The sequence below is a fragment of the Bison bison genome, unplaced genomic scaffold (assembly GCF_000754665.1).
Source record: "Bison bison bison isolate TAMUID 2011002044 unplaced genomic scaffold, Bison_UMD1.0 scf7180017864530, whole genome shotgun sequence".
NCBI classification, from domain to species: Eukaryota; Metazoa; Chordata; class Mammalia; order Artiodactyla; family Bovidae; genus Bison; species Bison bison.
This window is the reverse complement of record NW_011495080.1, coordinates 13403519-13420681: the sequence shown is the minus strand read 5'-3', so window position 1 is coordinate 13420681 and position 17163 is coordinate 13403519. Positions and strand designations below refer to the sequence as shown.

Sequence of the window (17163 nt, the reverse complement as noted above, 5' to 3'; positions counted from 1 at the left end):
GTGAGGACAAATGAAAAGTAATTTTATTTTTGTTTAACCTTAAACTTACCAAACTGCTTCTTTCTTTGAACAGCAGTTATCTTCTGTTTGATATCCAACTGCACTTACACTGAAAAGTAGTGAAAACTACTTAACGATTCCACTTTGAAGTTATAAGCATACAACTAAGATGTTGTGAATATAAGCCTATCTGTATGTCATTTCCTTGGAGAAGGAAATGGCAACCCACTCCAGTGTTTTTGCCTGAAGAATCCCAGGGACGGGGGAGCCTGGTGGGCTGCCGTCTATGGGTCGCACAGAGTCGGACATGACTGAAGCAACTTAGCAGTAGCAGTAGCAGTATGTCAGATAAACTTTAGGAACTCTTAGTGTCTCTTCTTTTACAGAAATTCTCCCTCTATCCTGATATATTTTGGTTATCAAGAAAACTAAAGACTAAGGGCCAGAAAACTAATTTCCTTAAATGAGACAAAAGTTTTTCCAACTACTACTATAAATAAAAATCTTTCTTTCAAATACAAAATCAATTTTCCCAAGTGTACAATGAATTCTAATTTGATGGTTTCTTCCTTACTACCTCACTTTAAACAGTGACCTATTAATTTGTTTAAACAACAATAATAATTATGTTTTTCCAGAATAAAAATTAAATCATCTGTTAAAGATACTACTAAAAATACTTCACCTTTCGAATACAGCCCCTACACTATGATCTATTGGAATTTTTCCAATTAAGTTTCAATCTTCCCACAACCTGTTTTTTTTTTTTTTAATTACCTTTGAAATAACTTGAATGCTCTACAAATCAAAAACTGAATTCACAAATTACCATCATCAACTTTAACAAGTCGCTTAAATGTGTTTTGTATCAGTTATCTTGATGATAAGATAATAAGGAAACATTTTTTAACATATAACAGAATATTTAATTACATCAGTCTCCTATCAACAGATAAGTTAGTTAATGCTGTTTATATTGGCCATTTCCATTGGCTGGCTGGAGGCTCTTCCACTAAAGGCTCCCATGGTTTCCACTGGATCATTTTTCTTGCCAGACTTAGTTCGTTTTCAGCCTGTTAATAAAAGATTTTTAAAAGATCATTTGATTATATTGTTTAGTAGGTATTTACCATAGCTAATAACTGAAATATAACTATTTAGAAGTACTTCGTACATGTTAATACCTAATAAGCTGTTTCATCATCAAATGTGGAACATACTTAAATAAATTACCTTCATCATGAGTGAGAAAGGATGGCATTTGATTTTTCTGTTTAATTAAAATTTGCTTTTAGAGTGTTCAAAATTTAGTTGGTGAGTAAAGGATCCATGACATACACATATAACTAAAACAAAACTAAAAATATCATTACCTTTACTAGCTGTCATACTCAATTTTCTGATGAATGTAAAAAAAAAAAAAAAAACTAGTCACAGTCTACCTAACTGATTTCATGATCCATAATAATGTTAGACCAACAATATGTAAAGCAGAGATCTACAGAATATAATAATAGAACAGTTATATTTTTATTCATCAATTGAATCAGTTTCCTTAATCAGATTATGCTACATTTATTTTCCTTTTAAACACAATTATAACATATTTAACAAATATATTTTAGTTATCTTTTTGCTTCACATTATTTTCTATAGCAAAAGATCTATGACAACTCTGGCCACTAGAAGAACACTGGAGAAGGCAATGGCACCCCACTCCAGTACTCTTGCCAGGAAAATCCCATGGATGGAGGAGCCTGGAAGGCTGCAGTCCATGGGGTTGCTGAGGGTCGGACACAACTGAGCGACTTCACTTTCACTTTTCACACATTGGAGAAGGAAATGGCAACCCACTCCAGTGTTCTTGGCTGGAGAATCCCAGGGACGAGGGAGCCTGGTGGGCTGCCGTCTATGGGGTCACACAGAGTTGGACACGTCTGAAGTGACTTAGCAGCAGCAGAACACTGCTGAACACTTGTCAGAATATGAGAGAAGGAATTCAAACACAGAACGAGTGCTTAGTTTCTATGCCAGTGATGTAGAACAGGCACATACATTTAGTGGTAACAGTCTAAAATGTATACAAACAATGAGTTAAAGAATCAATTCAGCTCACTCAGTTGTGTCCAAATCTTTGCAACCCCATGGAGTGCAGCACACCAGGCCTCCCAGTCCTTCACCAACTCCCGGAGTTCACTCAAACTCATGTCCATCAAGTCGGTGATGCCATCCAATCATCTCATCCTCTGTCGTCCCCTTCTCCTCCTGCCCTCAATCTTTCCCTTCATCTTTTCCAGTGAGTCAGTTCTTCGCATCAGGTGGCCAAAGTATTGGAATTTCAGCTTCAGTATCAGTCCTTCCAATGAATATTCAGGTATTGATTTCCTTTAGGATGAATGGTTCAATCTCCTTGGAGTCCAAGGAGTCTTCCCCAACACCAAAGTTCAAAAGCATCAATTCTTCAGTGCTCAGCTTTCTTTATATTCCAACTCTCACATCCATACAGGACTGGTGGAAAAATCATAGCTTTGACTAGACGGACCTTTGACAGCAAGGTCATGTCTCTGCTTTCTAATATACTGTCTAGGTTTGTCATAGCTTTTCTTCCAAGAAGCAAGCATCTTTTAATTTCATGACTGCAGTCACCATCTGTGTGATTTTGGAGCTGCTGCTGCTGCTGCTGCTGCTAAGTCGCTTCAGTCGTGTCCGACTGTGCGACCCCACAGACGGCAGCTCACCAGGCTCTGCCGTCCCTGGGATTCTCCAGGAAAGAACACTGGAGTGGGTTGCCATTTCCTTTTCCAATGCATGAAAGTGAAAAGTGAAAGTGAAGTCGCTCAGTAAGTGTCTGACTCTTCATGACCCCATGGACTGCAGCCTATTAGGCTCCTCTGTCCATGGGATTTTCCAGGCAAGAGTACTGGAGTGGGTTGCCATTGCCTTCTCTGATTTTGGAGCACCCCACCCCACAAAAAAATAAATTTTCTCATTGTTTCCATTGTTTCCCCTCTATTTTCCATGAAGTAATGAGACTGGATGCAATTATCTTTTTTTGAATGTTGAGTTTTAAGCCAGCTTTTTCACTCCCCTCTTTCACTTTCAAGAGGCTCTTTAGTTCCTCTTCACTTTCTGCCATAAGAATGGTATCATCTGCATATCTGAGGTTATTGATATTTCTCCTGGCAATCTTGATTCCAGTTTGCACTTCATCCAGCCCGATATTATGCATGATGTACTCTGCATAAGAGTTAAACAAACAGGGTGACAACATACAGCCTTGGCGTACTCCTTTCCCGATTTGGAACCAGTCTGTTTTCCATGTCCGGCTCTAACTGTTGCTTCCTGACCTGCATACAGATTTCTCAGGAGGCAGGTCAGGTGGTCTGGTATTCCCTTCTCTTTAAGAATTTTCCACAGTTTGTTGTGATTCACACAAAGGCTTTGGCGTAGTCCATAAAGCAGAAGTAGATGTTTTTCTGGAATTCTGTTTTTTCGATCATCCAACAGATGTTGGCAATTTGATATCTGGTTCCTCTGCTTTTTCTAAATCCAGCTTGAACATCTGGAAGTTGATGGTTGAATCCTGGCTTGGAGAATTTTAAGCATTACTTAACTAGTGAGTGAAATGATTGCAACTGTGCAGTGGTTGAACATTCTCTGATATTGCCCTTCTTTGGGACTGGAATGAAAACTGACCTTTTCCAGTCCTATGGCCACTGCTGAGTTTTCCAAATTTGCTGGCATACTGAGTGTAGCACTTTCACAGCATCATCTTTCAGGATCTGAAATAGCTCAACTGGAATTCTATCACCTCCACTAACTTTGTTCGTAGTGATGTTCCCTAAGGCCTATTTGACTTGACATTCCAGGATGTCTGGCTCTAGGTGAGTGATCACATCATCATGAAGATCTTTTCTGTATAGTTCTTCTGTGTATTCTTGCCACCTCTTCTTAATACCTTCTGCTTCTATTAGGTCCATACCATTTCTGTCCTTTATTGAGCCCATCTTTGCATGAAATATTCCCTTGTATCTCTAATTTTCTTGAAGAGATCTCTAGTCTTTCCCAGTCTATTGTTTTCCTCTATTTCTTTGCATTGATTGCTGAGGAAGGCTTTCTTATCTCTCCCTGCTATTCTCTGGAACTCTGCATTCAAATGGGTATATCTTTCCTTTTCTCCTTTGCCTTTCACTTCTCTTCTTTTCTCAGCTATTTGTAAGGCCTTCTCAAACAACCATTTTGCCCTTTTGCATTTCTTTTTCTTGGGGATGATTTTGATCACTGCTTCTAATACAATGTCAGAAACCTCCATCCATAGTTCTTCAGGTACTCTATCACATCTGATCTCTTCAATCTATTTGTCATTTCCACTGTATAATCATAAGGGGTTTGATTTAGGTCATACTTGAATGGTCTAGTGGTTTTCCTGACTTTCTTCAATTTAAGTCTGAATTTGGCAATAAGAAGTTCATGATCTGAGCCACAGTCAACTCGCAGTGTTGTTTTTGCTGACTGTACAGAGCTTCTCCGTCTTTGGCCACAAAGAATATAATCAATCTGATTTCAGTATTAACCATCTGGTGATGTTCATGTGTAGTTTTCTCTTGTATTGTTGGAAGAGGGTGTTTGCTATGAGCAGTGCGTTCTCTTGGCAAAATCTGTTAGCCTTTGCCCTGCTTCATTTTGTACTCCAAGGCCAAATTTGTCTTGTTATTCCAGGCATCTTTTGAGTTCCTCCTTCTGGAATCCAGTCCCCTATGATGAAAAGAACATCTTTCTTGGGTGTTAGTTCTAGAACGTCTTATAGGTCTTCACAGAACTCCAGAGTTATCTGGGATCAGAGGTATTTATTGCTGAAATTGGGAAAATACTGATTAAAAATGTCCCTTATTAAAAATATCCTTTATTAAAAATAAAAGAGTGCTCTTTTTCTGACTGCCCTGTAGCCTGTTTCTCTTGAACACTCATCTTTCTCTATTTCCCCAAGTGACAGCAGGCTGGGGAGGGTTGTTGTTGATTAGTAGAGAAGTTGTCTCCAATTCTGTTGCAAACCCATGAGCTGTGGCCCACCACGCTCCTCCGTCCATGGGATTTTCCAGGCAAGAATATGGAGTGGGTTGCCATTTCCTTCTTCAGAGGATCTTCCCAAGCCAGGGATTGAACCTGTGTTTCCTACATTGGCAGGTGGTTTCTTTGCCACCGAGCCACTTGGGAAGCCCAGGCTGGGGAAGGTCCATGTCCTTAAATATAACTGAGGTCAGCCCTATCTCATGGAGCTCAACTCAGCTACATGTAGCTCCACTCCCTCCCTCTTCTCCGGCCTTCTTATTTTTCTCATACTGGCCCTCTAGAAATGGGCTGTCCAATAACGTAGCCACTTCCTACCTATGACTATTGAGAGAGTACTAAAAATATAGCTAGTTCAAATTCAGATGTGCTGAGAGTATAAAATACATCCCAGATTTTAAACACTCAGTATTCAAAAAACTTTTTCAGTGTCTTACTTTCTATATTAATGATATGTTTCAATGATATTTTAGATCTCTTAGGTTAAATAAAACATTATTAAAATGAATTTGACCCTAATATTGCCCATGAAGATGTAAGACTTATACAGCTAACTTAAAAATACTTAGTGTACCCTAAGACTTTAGCATGATAAATTAATGTATCAACTAAACTAAAGTCAAGATCCAAGTGAAATCAGATATAAAAGAGGAACAGGAGGAAAACAGTAAGTGTGCAGCACGTTCCCACAATACTATATCTAGTACCATATTCCACCCAGCAAAGGAATAGAAAGGCCAAGAAGACAGACCTTTGAGTGACTGAAACAGTCTCCATTCATAGAAAGCTATCTGAATGCTCCATTCCTCTTTTAGGAGAGACCTCCAACAATTCTTTTGAATTTGTGTATCATTGGTATATCATTGTATATCACGTATATCACTGTACAATTGTATATATGTCATTGGTAATATACTTTGATAAAAAGGAAGAAAAAATAAGAAATGGTTACAGTTTTTAAAAATATTAAATGAAACACAGTTGAATGTTTATTAGATTCTTATAAGGGGAAGACATTCTAAACCTATAATATTGGCAAAGAGAGCAGATTGTAGGGGAAGTGAGAAAGGGGAAGGTGATTTTACCAAATAAAAAATTTTAAAATCTCTAAATATGGGAGAAAATATTCAACTAAAGTCAAAAGGCAAAGATAGACTTTAAAAAAAAAAAAAAACAGATAATATAGCAAAAATTAAAGGCTAATATTTTATTACAAAAAAAAAGCTTGGGACTTCCCTGGCCTTCCAGTGATTGGGATTTCATGATTCTACTGGACGGGGTGCAGGTTTGATCCCTGGTTGGGGAATTAAGATACCTTCATGCCATGCAACACAGTCAAAAAAAAAAAAAAAACTCAAAAAGAAAATATAAAGAGAAACACAGTAAAAACATTAAAGATGTAATTTACAAAATATGAAATACAAAACAAAGACATGCAGTATAAAAATTTAACCTTCAATAGTCAAAATGATAATAAATATTTAACTGACAAGCATGTCAGAAGTATGTATTTGCTTATGTGACTAGTCTTATATTTGATGAGTTGATATAAATTAAAAATTTTAGTTTTCCTTTCTTTCTGGAAAGTCAGTTTTATACCTCTATACATTGTGCCTTTGAACACTTAAAGCCAAATATCTGAATGCTCAATTTTTTCTTTACCTGAAGAATCACCTCTTCTATTTGGCCACCCTGCAGTCGCTCTTCTAGTTTTTTAACATCAGGTTCCTATAATTTAAGGAGAAAAGAGAAAAACATATTTAAACAAAGCAGCACAAAAAGCAATTAATGTGACAGACATAATTAACTTTTCTTTCACTGTACCGTTGCTACTTTTTACCAAATATCTGGTGAAAAGCCATTTTGTCTCTCTACTATTTTATTGCTTTTCTGTCTTAATATTAAAAGGGTTAAACATTTAATGACATGCTTATCAAGGGTAAGAATATGATGTTTAATTCAGTTTTTCTGAAATAGAGATTTTAAATAATGCTTTATTCTCTGAGTATTTCCTATCCCTTAAACATTAGCATTAAAAATAAATGCTACCCTATGACCCAGAACTCTACTCCTAGATAGATATCAAACAGAAATGCATAGTACATTAATCAAATGACAGGTTCAAGAATGTTCAAAGTAGCACAAATTACAGCTCCAAACTAAAAACAATCCAAATGACCATAAATAATAGAATAAATTATTATATTTGAATATAATACCATAGAGCAAGAGGATGAACAAACTAAAACTGTTCACAACACAGATAATTCTCTCAAACATAATATTAAGCAAAAGAAACCAAATACATAATGATGATTCCACTCATAAAAAGTTCAAAACCAGGCAAAATGAATTTGTGGTATTAGAGGTAAGAAGAGTAGCTATCTTTAGGAGGGTAATAACCTTGAGGGTAAAGAGAGGGTTTGGGCATTCTGGAATTGTTCTCTTTTTTGATTTGGTGTTGACACGTGGATTGCTTTGTGAAAATACATCAAGTTCTACACTTATGACTTCTGCACATTGATTTCTGTATATTATTCAATAAAAGGTTTTGTAAAGAGAGATGTTAATATAGTAACTAGAACATTCAATAACATATATTTATTTTCTAGTAGACTACACTTTTTGAGAGTCAGAAACCATGTCCTATATATACATGTGCAAACGTAAACAGGGTATTTTCTTGGCTTAATAAATAGAATGAAAAGAGGGAGGGGAAAAAAAAGTTATTTTCTATAGGAACTGGCATCTGTCTCAGGGCGTCTGCTGGCTGACCCAAGGCATCTGTATGCCATGTTCCTCCACTTTCATCAAAGTCTTCACTCATACATCTTAATGCGGAGTACTCTGATAATGTATACAGTGGTAGGCTGGAACAATGCCACACAAAATGCACGTGAACTAGTCCCTGGAATCACTGAATGTTACCTTATATGGCAAATACTTTGCAGATATGAGTACAGATCTTGGAATGGGGAGATTATCCTAGATTATCTGAATGGGCCCTAAATATGAATACAATCATATGTATCCTTGTAAGATAGAGGCAGAGAAGAAAGTAATGTGGCCACAAAGGCAAAGACTGGAACGACTTAGTCATAAGCCAAGGAATACCAAAAGTCCACCACTCCTTAAAGAGGCAAGGAATGAATTCTGTCCTAGAACCTCCAAAGGGAGTGCAGGCCTGCTGACACCTTGACTTGGGCCCTAATACTACTCATTTTAGACTTCTGGCTTCCAGAAATGCAAGACAATACATTTCTGTTGTTTTAACTCACCAAGGTTGTTGTAATTTGTTATAGCAGTCATAGGAAACTAATACATACTGTAACACCCCTCATCACCCTAGTACCTCCTATACATCATTCTTCCTTCCTTAATTTCCTTCACTTTATACTACATTCTAACATACTATGTATGCAATGTACTTCTTTATTCACTTATTTATTTACTTGCCTCCCATCATTAGTGTATAATCTCTAAGGCAGGAATTTTTATGTTTTGTTCATTGCCATGTAGGCACTAGCTTCCATGCCCAGAACCATATGTGGTATGTGACAGACATGCAGTAAGTGTCTCCTGAATACATACAAAATAGAAAAGGAAAAAGAAAGCAGATGAATGGTTTGATTAAGACTGTTTTAACTCAAAATGACTGAGCTATGAAGCCTAAAAAGGGAAGCTGGTCATTACTGTAAAGACCTAAGAGGAAGAATATAAAGAAGAAAAGGAATATTCAACATTATTTTCAACTCAGGAAAAACTTGTTTTGGGAAAAACAATTGAAAATTTGTCTTACTTGAGTCAATAATGTGATTTTTATTTACTAACAGTGTAATGCCACCAAGCTTAATAAGGTACCATGGACTGAATGCTCCCTATATGCTTGCAACTGTGTTAAGAAACTGTACATATATCACCCATTCAGTGCTAACAAGTGATGAATGAAGGTATTATTATACCTGTTATAGATGAAATTGAGACAGAAAATGGGCCATATGCCAACTCACCAAGTAAGTATTAGACCTGAGATGAAAATTTTGCAAAGGCCACAAACCAATGCTTTTCACCACTATGCTATTACTATCTCCCTAGTATAATCTGGGGGAAAAATTTTATTTTTATTTTAAATTTAGTAAATATAAACTTTATAATCATTATAACAGTCAGTGAAGATTCTATGGCTCTATTGGGGGGTGTAAAATCTGTGCTGATTTTATCAAACAGGTTTCAGCAATACAGATATTATTAATACACAGTGCTTGATGTTCTTAATATTTGTAATACGCACTTTGGATAAACAAACATTTCTAAGAAACTTATTAAATGTCAGGCATTAAGCTAGATTTTTGAGATAAAAAGAAAAATGCAATCTACAAGTAGCTTATAGACTACTGCTGCTGCTGCTAAGTCACTTCAGTCATGTCCGACTCTGTGTGATCCCATAGACAGCAGCCCACCAGGCTCTCCCGTCCCTGGGATTCTCCAGGCAAGAACACTGGAGTGGGTTTGTCATTTCCTTCTCCAATGCATGAAAAGTGAAAAGTGAAAGGGAAGTCACTCAGTCGTGTCCAACTCTTAGCGACCCCATGGACGGCAGCCTACCAGGCTCCTCCGTCCATGGGATTTTCCAGGCAAGAGGACCGGAGTGGGTTGCCATCGCTACAGACATTATAAAAGGCTTCACAGAGGAAGCAACAGATCTTGAGAGCTGAGCAAGAACTGCCTGGCAGAGAAAGTAAGGTTATTACAGGAAGGAGGAACAGAAAATACAAAGAAACCAAAAATAAAATCACATGGAATTCATATAACTGTCAACAGGCTTGCGTTAGTGAAGCATAGTGTACAAAACAGGAAACGACAAGGTAAGATTGAGAAGATAACTGACAGCCAGATCTTAGGGGGCTTCCAAACGATGATAAGGGCTTTATTCCCTATGCCACTGGTTCCCAAACCTGGCTGTACAGCAACATCATGCAGATAAAGGTAGCTAGATGGTTAAACAGGCCAAGCATAAATTCTTAAACTCAGCCTTTGAGAAAACACCAAACAAAATAAAATATGATGGAACTACACACAGCCAATTTAATAAGACAACTGAAATAAGACAACAGTCAGAGAAAAGAATTTTAGAACTAAATGAAAGCAGTAACAGTGAACTATTCTTTGCCTGACACTGGCAAAAGTAAAGGGAACAAAAGGATAAGTTTTCTTTTAAGGTAAGAAAAAGCTAAATACATTTTGAGGTTAATTGAAAGATGATGATAAAATGGAGACTAAAAGAAAAACAAAGAAATAATTAAAGGGGGAAAAGGTTACAGGGAAAAACAAAAGATAAGACTCTACACATGGACATCACCAGACGGTCAATACCAAAATCAGATCAATTATATTCTTTGCGGCCAAAGACGAAGAAGCTCTATACAGTCAACAAAAACAAGACTGTGAGCTGACTGTGGCTCATCAGATCATAAACTCCTTATTGCCAAATTCAGACTTAAATTGAAGAAAGTCAGGAAAACCACTAGACCATTCAGGTATGACCTAAATCAAACCCCTTATGATTATACAGTAGAAATGACAAATAGATTCAAGGGATCAGATCTGATAGACAGAGTGCCTGAAGAACTATAGATGGAGGTTTTGACAGTGCACAGGAGGCAGTGATCAAAACCATCCCCAAGAAAAAGAAATGCAAAAAGGCAAAATGGTTGTTTGAGAAGGCCTTACAAATAGCTGAGAAAAGAAGAGAAGTGAAAGGCAAAGGAGAAAAGGAAAGATATACCCATTTGAATGCAGAGTTTCAGAGAATAGCAAGGAGAGATAAGAAAGCCTTCCTTAGCAATCAATGAAAAGAAATAGAGGAAAACAATAGAATGGGAAAGACCAGAGATCTCTTCAAGAATATTAGAGATACAAGGGAATATTTCATGCAAAGATGGGCTCAATAAAGGACAGAAATGGTATGGACCTAATAGAAGCAAAAGGTATTAAGAAGAGGTGGCAAGAATACACAGAAGAACTATACAAAAAAATCTTCATGACCCAGATAATCACGATGGGGTGATACTCACCTAGAGCCAGACATCCTGGAATGCCAAGTCAAGTGGGCCTTAGGAAGTATCACTACGAACAAAGCTAGTAGACGTGATGAAATTCCAGGTGAGCTATTTCAGATCCTGAAAGATGATGCTGTGAAAGTGCTGCACTCAATATGCCAGAAAATTTGGACAACTCAGCAGTGGCCACAGGACTGGAAAAGGTCAGTTTTCATTCCAGTCCCAAACAAAGGCAATGCCAAAGAATGCTCAAACTACTGCACAATTGCACTCATCTCACATGCTACCAAAGTAATGCTTAAAATTCTCCAAGCCAGGCTTCAACAGTACGTGAACCGTGAACTTCCAGATGCTCAAGCTATATTTAGAAAAGACAGAGGAACCAGAGATCAAATTGCCAACATCCGTTGGATCATCGAAAAAGCAAGAGAGTTTCAGAAAAACATCTACTTCTGCTTTATGGACTACGCCAAAGCCTTTGACTGTGTAGATGACAACAAACTGTGGAAAATTCTTAAAGAGAAGGGAATACCAGACCACCTGACCTGCCTCCTGAGAAATCTGTATGCAGGTCAAGAAGCAATAGTTAGAACTGGACATGGAACAATAGACTGGGTCCAAATAGGAAAAGGAGTACGTCAAGGCTGTATACTGTCACATTGCTTATTTAACTTACATGCAGAGTATATCATGAGAAACGCTGGGCTGGATGAAGCACAAGCTAGAATCAAGACTGCTGGGAGAAATAACAATAACCTCAGATATGACACCACCCTTATAGCAGAAAGCGAAGAAGAACTAAAGAGCCTCTTGATGAAAGTGAAAGTGGAGAATGACAAAGTTGTCTTAAAACTCAACATTCAGAAAACTAAGATCATGGCATCAGGCCCCATCACTTCATGGCAAACATATGGGGAAAAAATGGAAAAAGTGACTGACTTTATTTTTTTGGCTCCAAATCACTGCAGATGATGACTGCAGCCATGAAATTAAAAGATGTTTGCTCCTTGGAAGAAAAGTTATGACCAATCTAGACAGCATATTAAAAAGCAGAGACATTACTTTGCCAACAAAGCTCTGTCTAGTCAAAACTATGGTTTTTCCAGTAGTCATGTACAGATGTGAGAGTTGGACCATAAAGAAAGCTGAGGGCCAAGAATTTATGCTTGTGAACTGTGGTGTTGAAGTAGGCTCTTGAGAATTCCTTGGACTGAGAGGAGATCCAATCAGTCCATTCTAAAGGAAATCAGTCCTGAATACTCATTGGAAGGACTGATGTTGAAGCTGAAACTCCAATACTTTAGCCACCTGATGCAAAGAACTGACTCATTGGAAAAGGCCCTGATGATGGGAAAGATTGAAAGTGGGAAGAGAAGGGGTGACAGAGGATGAGATGGTTGGATGGCATCACCAACTCAATGAACATGAGTCTGAGTAAATTCCGGGAGTTGGTGATTGACAGGGAGGCCTAACGTGCTGCAGGCCATGGGGTCGCAAAGAGTCAGACACAATTGAGCAACTGAACTGAACTGAAGGTTATGGAGAAGGAAAAGCAGAGAAAGAGTAGAATACACAGATGAAGAGGTTCACCTCATGAAAAAAAAAAAAAAAAGTGAAATTTCTTATTTAGAGATGGGAGAAAATGCATCAGCCCGTTTTCCTTAAAGAGGAATTGAAAAGAAATGTTAGTATCTCCCTTAGATACATAAAATCTGCAAATTACTTCCAGATCTGCCAAGATAAGAACAGAAGTTCCAAATCAAATTGCACTGTTTTGCCATATACCTGCAGAAAATGTAAGAATTTCCTCTGGACTACAGAGGTTGGTGATCTAATAATAAGAAAACTTTATTAGGGCCACTTACTACATACATGTAAATTACTTTGGGGATTTATGGACACTACTTTGGATAATAACAAAAGTCCATGAAATAACTGCTAGTGTGGAAATTTACCAAGAGTGCAATATAGTTTGTTCTAAAAGAAGTGGCAGCAGTCTATTGTGTGCCTGTCTAGGGTCTATGATTCAGAAGCTGTAAAATGCTTCTATTAGTCTACCTGGGCTGCCATAACAAAATACCATACATACCATACACAGACTGGATGGCTCAAATGAGAAAAATTTATTTTCTCACAATTCTGGAGACTGGAGTCCAAGGCCAAGGTACAACAGAGTCAGTTTCTGGTGGGAGCTCTCTTCATGGCTTATACACATTGACCTTCTTGCTGTGTCCTTACATGGCAAAGAATGCCAACTCTCTGGTGTCTCTTCTTATAATGACACTAATCCTATTGGATCAGGTACCACTCTTATGCTCTCATTAATCTTAATTACTCCGCACTGGAGGTTGGGGCTTCAAAATATGAATCTGGGAGGACACATTCAGTCCATAACAATGCTCAATATAATTTCTGACAGTTAAGAAACTAACTTGGTCCTCTTTTTTTTTGGTAACAAAGCACTTTTTAAAATAGCTAGTCCTGACAGGTGTTAAACACAACATATATATTTTTTTTCCATTTTGCTTTCACTCTTCTCTACTCTTAAAACTAGAAAAATGAAATAAAGATTGATGTATCGATATATAAGAGGTAAAGATCAATAAAGGACTTGACAGGTAACAGAGATAAAAGAAAGTTATAATGTTAATGTAAGGAAGGGACTTGATCTTATTCTTTCAATCCTGTGTTTAGTAGTGCTTGTGATATAAAAAGTATTCAGGTAGACAGGAGTCTGATGAATGAAAGGGAGAAACAATGGAAGAAACACATGAAAGGAAGGAGATTAGAAATGAGAGAGGAAAGTGTGCAGAAAATGCAAAAAGTAATCAAGTGAATTTGCTTTGTTAAATGCTGCACTGCATACCAAAAATCCTAGAAAAACAAACCAAGTTAGCTACTTACCGCTTTAACCATACTCAGCTTCTCATTTGTAATCTGTTCTGTATACTTTCTATATGCTGCATTTTTAGGGATGTGTCCAAGAACATCAAGAATTTTTGTATACAATATTTTTAGCCTCTGAAAAGACAACATACATATTTCCAGTTTAAAATATCACCAAAGATTTAAAAGTTTCACAGATGATATTTAAAAAAAAAAAAATTCACACCTGTTTTTAAAGAAAGCATTATTCCTTGCTGCAATTTCTTATTTATGCTTATCTACCCCCTTTCGCTGCTGCCACGTAGTCACTCAGGTGTGTCCAACTCCTTGCGACCCTTTGGACTGTAGCCCACAGTCTGCTGTATCCATGGGATTTCCCAGGTAAGAATACTAGGGTGGGTTGCCATTTACTCCTCCAGGGGATCTTCCCCATCCAGGGATCAAACCCTGGTCTCCTGCATTGGCAGATGGATTCTTTATCACTGAGCCACAGGAAAGTTAATTTAGCAGATCTGAATTCACAACAGTACATTAATAGTAAGTATAATCATAAACATACCAACTAATGAAGAATTTTTCCTTATTATTTCTTTGTATTTGAAATTTGTTTTAAAGTGTATAACACCATAGGTGCAATATCTAATTTCATTCATATATATTCACCATATATATGAATAAACAAAACCAATCTTGAGGGCCTCTAAGAACCATTTTTATTAAAAAGTACTCTGCATATTTAGACTTTATACTTGACGATGATGTTCCATAATAGAGAGTATTTTACTATACTAATGTAGAGCTTGTCAGATAACATATAATCTGAATTGTGTGTGAGGGGGGTGGTTTAACCTCATTTTTAAATTTAAGGGTATGAAAATACAAGGTCTTGTAAGAGACTTAGGTTCTAAAATGGGGGTGTTAATAACATCAATTTCAAAGGATCCTGTATAACTTAGAACAGTACCTGGCACACGTAAGTTTCAATAAATAATAGCATTATTATTCTATTGGGGAAAGAGAGTCCATCAGCAGATATCAGAGAAGGTTTCCTAGAAAAGGCAGCATCTGAGACAGACTGGAGGGATGGCAGGACTGAGACACTTGAAGATGTTAGAAAAGGCAATCTTACACACCGACTTCCCTCCTGGCTCAGACAGTAAAGCCTCTGTCTACAATGTGGGAGACCTGGGTTCGATCCCTGGGTTGGGAAGATCCCCTGGAGAAGGAAGTGGCTACTCACTCCCTTCTGGCCTGGAGAATTCCATGGACAGAGGAGCCTGACAGGTCCCGGGCGGCGCAAAGAGTTGGACATGACTGAGCAAATAACACACACACACACACACACACATTGAAATGGTAATATTTTGATGTGTTGGTTAAAATATATATATTATCCTTTCTTTATTAAAAAAGTAATTCCTAGAAAATTTTGAACTATTAATACAAACATAGTTTACATTTATGACTTGCATTATATTTTCATTGGACAGCATGAGGCTAGAGTTTAGTACACATAGGAAATGCTTAGGAGATAAGTTTAGAGGAAAAGCGAATCAGGTTGTATGTGGGTTCTGCATGTCAAAGAAAGCATTTGGGCTTTATTCTGTGGGCAATTAAAAGATTTATGGAAATTCTGATTAGATGTGTGCCTCAGAAAAATTAATCTGGCAGTAGCCAGTTAAAAAAATGATAAAGGAGCAAGACCAGTAACAAAGTTGTTGCAATTCTCTAAACAAGAACAAGGGACTAAACTGTGGTAATGACAGTAGGAAAAGGAAAAAAAGAGAGAGATGGCGTGATTATGCAGGGAGGGAAAAGATCAAGGGAGGGTTTTTGGTTTTTTATGGAAGCATGACAATATTAGCGGTAAAGTCCCACTAGAAGGGAAAACTGATGACAAAAGGGGGCAACTCCTGTAGAACTATCTTAGTAATCCAAAGTGTATAGAATCCAAGGCACTTAAGAAAAGTGAGGCAGGGGAGAAAGGTGGAAAAATGGGGAGAACACTCACAAAAGTACAAGTGACAACACGAGAATGCCTCGGGAAAAAATCAACAAGAAAAGTGATTTGAGAAAGAGATCATGGCAACAAAAACATAAAAAGTGGCACCAAATCAACTTAGTACTAAATAGCGCTATTGTCTTTAAGAGCTCACGCCGACTTGAAATCCGGAGCCGGAAACATCCGTATTCCGTTAACCACTCAAAAAACAAGGTCGCGGGGCTCTAGGCTTCCTTGGAAACTCAGGAAGGAAAGAGGTACATACCTCATGTGGAGTTTCACAAACAGCCAATCCCACCAGGCCAGTGGTCTGTTCAAAAACCAAGCAAGATTCAGGCTGTTAACTACAATTCCGACGGTTCCCACGTTAAGAAAAGCAAAACCATCACTGTCTTGGCTAAAACTGGCCTAAAACCAGCTACCGGTGTCTCAAAACCTCTGGTTCGGAGTTTTTCCTGCCTCTCCAATCGAGGCCGCTAAACTGGTCACCCCTAGGGGCACAGCAAAATGAGTCTCCAAGAATTACCGTTACCCGCACCAGTTCAGGCCACCACCCGCGGACTGACTCCATTCCCGCAGTCTAAACTACAGCAGTGACCTCCACCCGTCTCACCTTCTTCAGCAAGCCCGCCATGACAGCGCCGAGAAGCCGGGACGCGCGGCCCTCTGGGAGCCTCTCTCAGACCCGCTCAATCCACCGCCGAGGCCGCCTCTCCGTCACCTTGGAAACAGCTTGGCCCCGCCCGCTGAGGCTCTGCCGGGGAGCAAAAGGCGTTGCACCGCCCACTCCTATGCGAAAAATTGATGTCTGAGCAAGGAGTGCACAAGTCTCTCAATCAAGCACAATCAGGGAAAGAGTTCTCTTAAATGTCTCTCGTCTCAGTTCCTGTACCTTTACAAAGATCTATTGAACATCCATTGTGTGTTAGTTTCTGGGACAGAATTTGTACGACAGGATCTCACATCCCGGAATTCACAGAACAATGACCGAAACTCGCGTTAATAAGTAATGGGGTAAGAGTTCCAAAAGAGGTTTGTGCCAAGTGCAGTGGTAGCAGGTAGACTAAAAATCGTGGGGCTACTGTTGTTAAAAAGGGGCATTTGCTTAAAAAGTCAATGAGAGAAGAGCACAAAAAATTGAGACTACAT

The 17163-nt window shown here is 38.2% G+C and overlaps 1 protein-coding gene across 2 annotated transcripts; it reads right to left on the bottom strand.

Annotated features, from left to right (window-relative positions):
- On the bottom strand, positions 1 to 16692 carry NDUFA5 (NADH dehydrogenase (ubiquinone) 1 alpha subcomplex, 5). 2 transcript variants are annotated; one of them, XM_010831738.1, is made up of 5 exons: positions 16628 to 16687; positions 16280 to 16324; positions 14031 to 14147; positions 6730 to 6795; positions 2 to 1073 (listed from the first exon to the last, which is right to left on the bottom strand). In XM_010831738.1, the coding sequence occupies exons 1-5, from the start codon at positions 16646 to 16648 to the stop codon at positions 972 to 974; spliced, it is 351 nt and encodes a 116-aa protein (XP_010830040.1). In that variant the 5' UTR covers positions 16649 to 16687; the 3' UTR covers positions 2 to 971. The 2 variants fall into 2 exon arrangements, with proteins under 2 accessions (XP_010830041.1, XP_010830040.1); XM_010831739.1 differs by lacking the exon at positions 14031 to 14147 and having other exon boundaries at positions 1 to 1073; positions 16628 to 16692.
- Positions 16693 to 17163: the final 471 nt, after the last annotated feature.

Excerpts from the sequence above, each read along its gene's own strand:
- NDUFA5 (XM_010831738.1), bottom strand. The coding sequence starts at position 16,648 with ATGGCGGGCTTGCTGAAGAAG. Across the intron at positions 16,325-16,627 it reads TGGCGGGCTTGCTGAAGAAG|ACCACTGGCCTGGTGGGATT; the intron begins GTGAGACGGGTG and ends GTTTTTGAACAG. Across the intron at positions 14,148-16,279 it reads TTTGTGAAACTCCACATGAG|AGGCTAAAAATATTGTATAC; the intron begins GTATGTACCTCT and ends TTGTCTTTTCAG.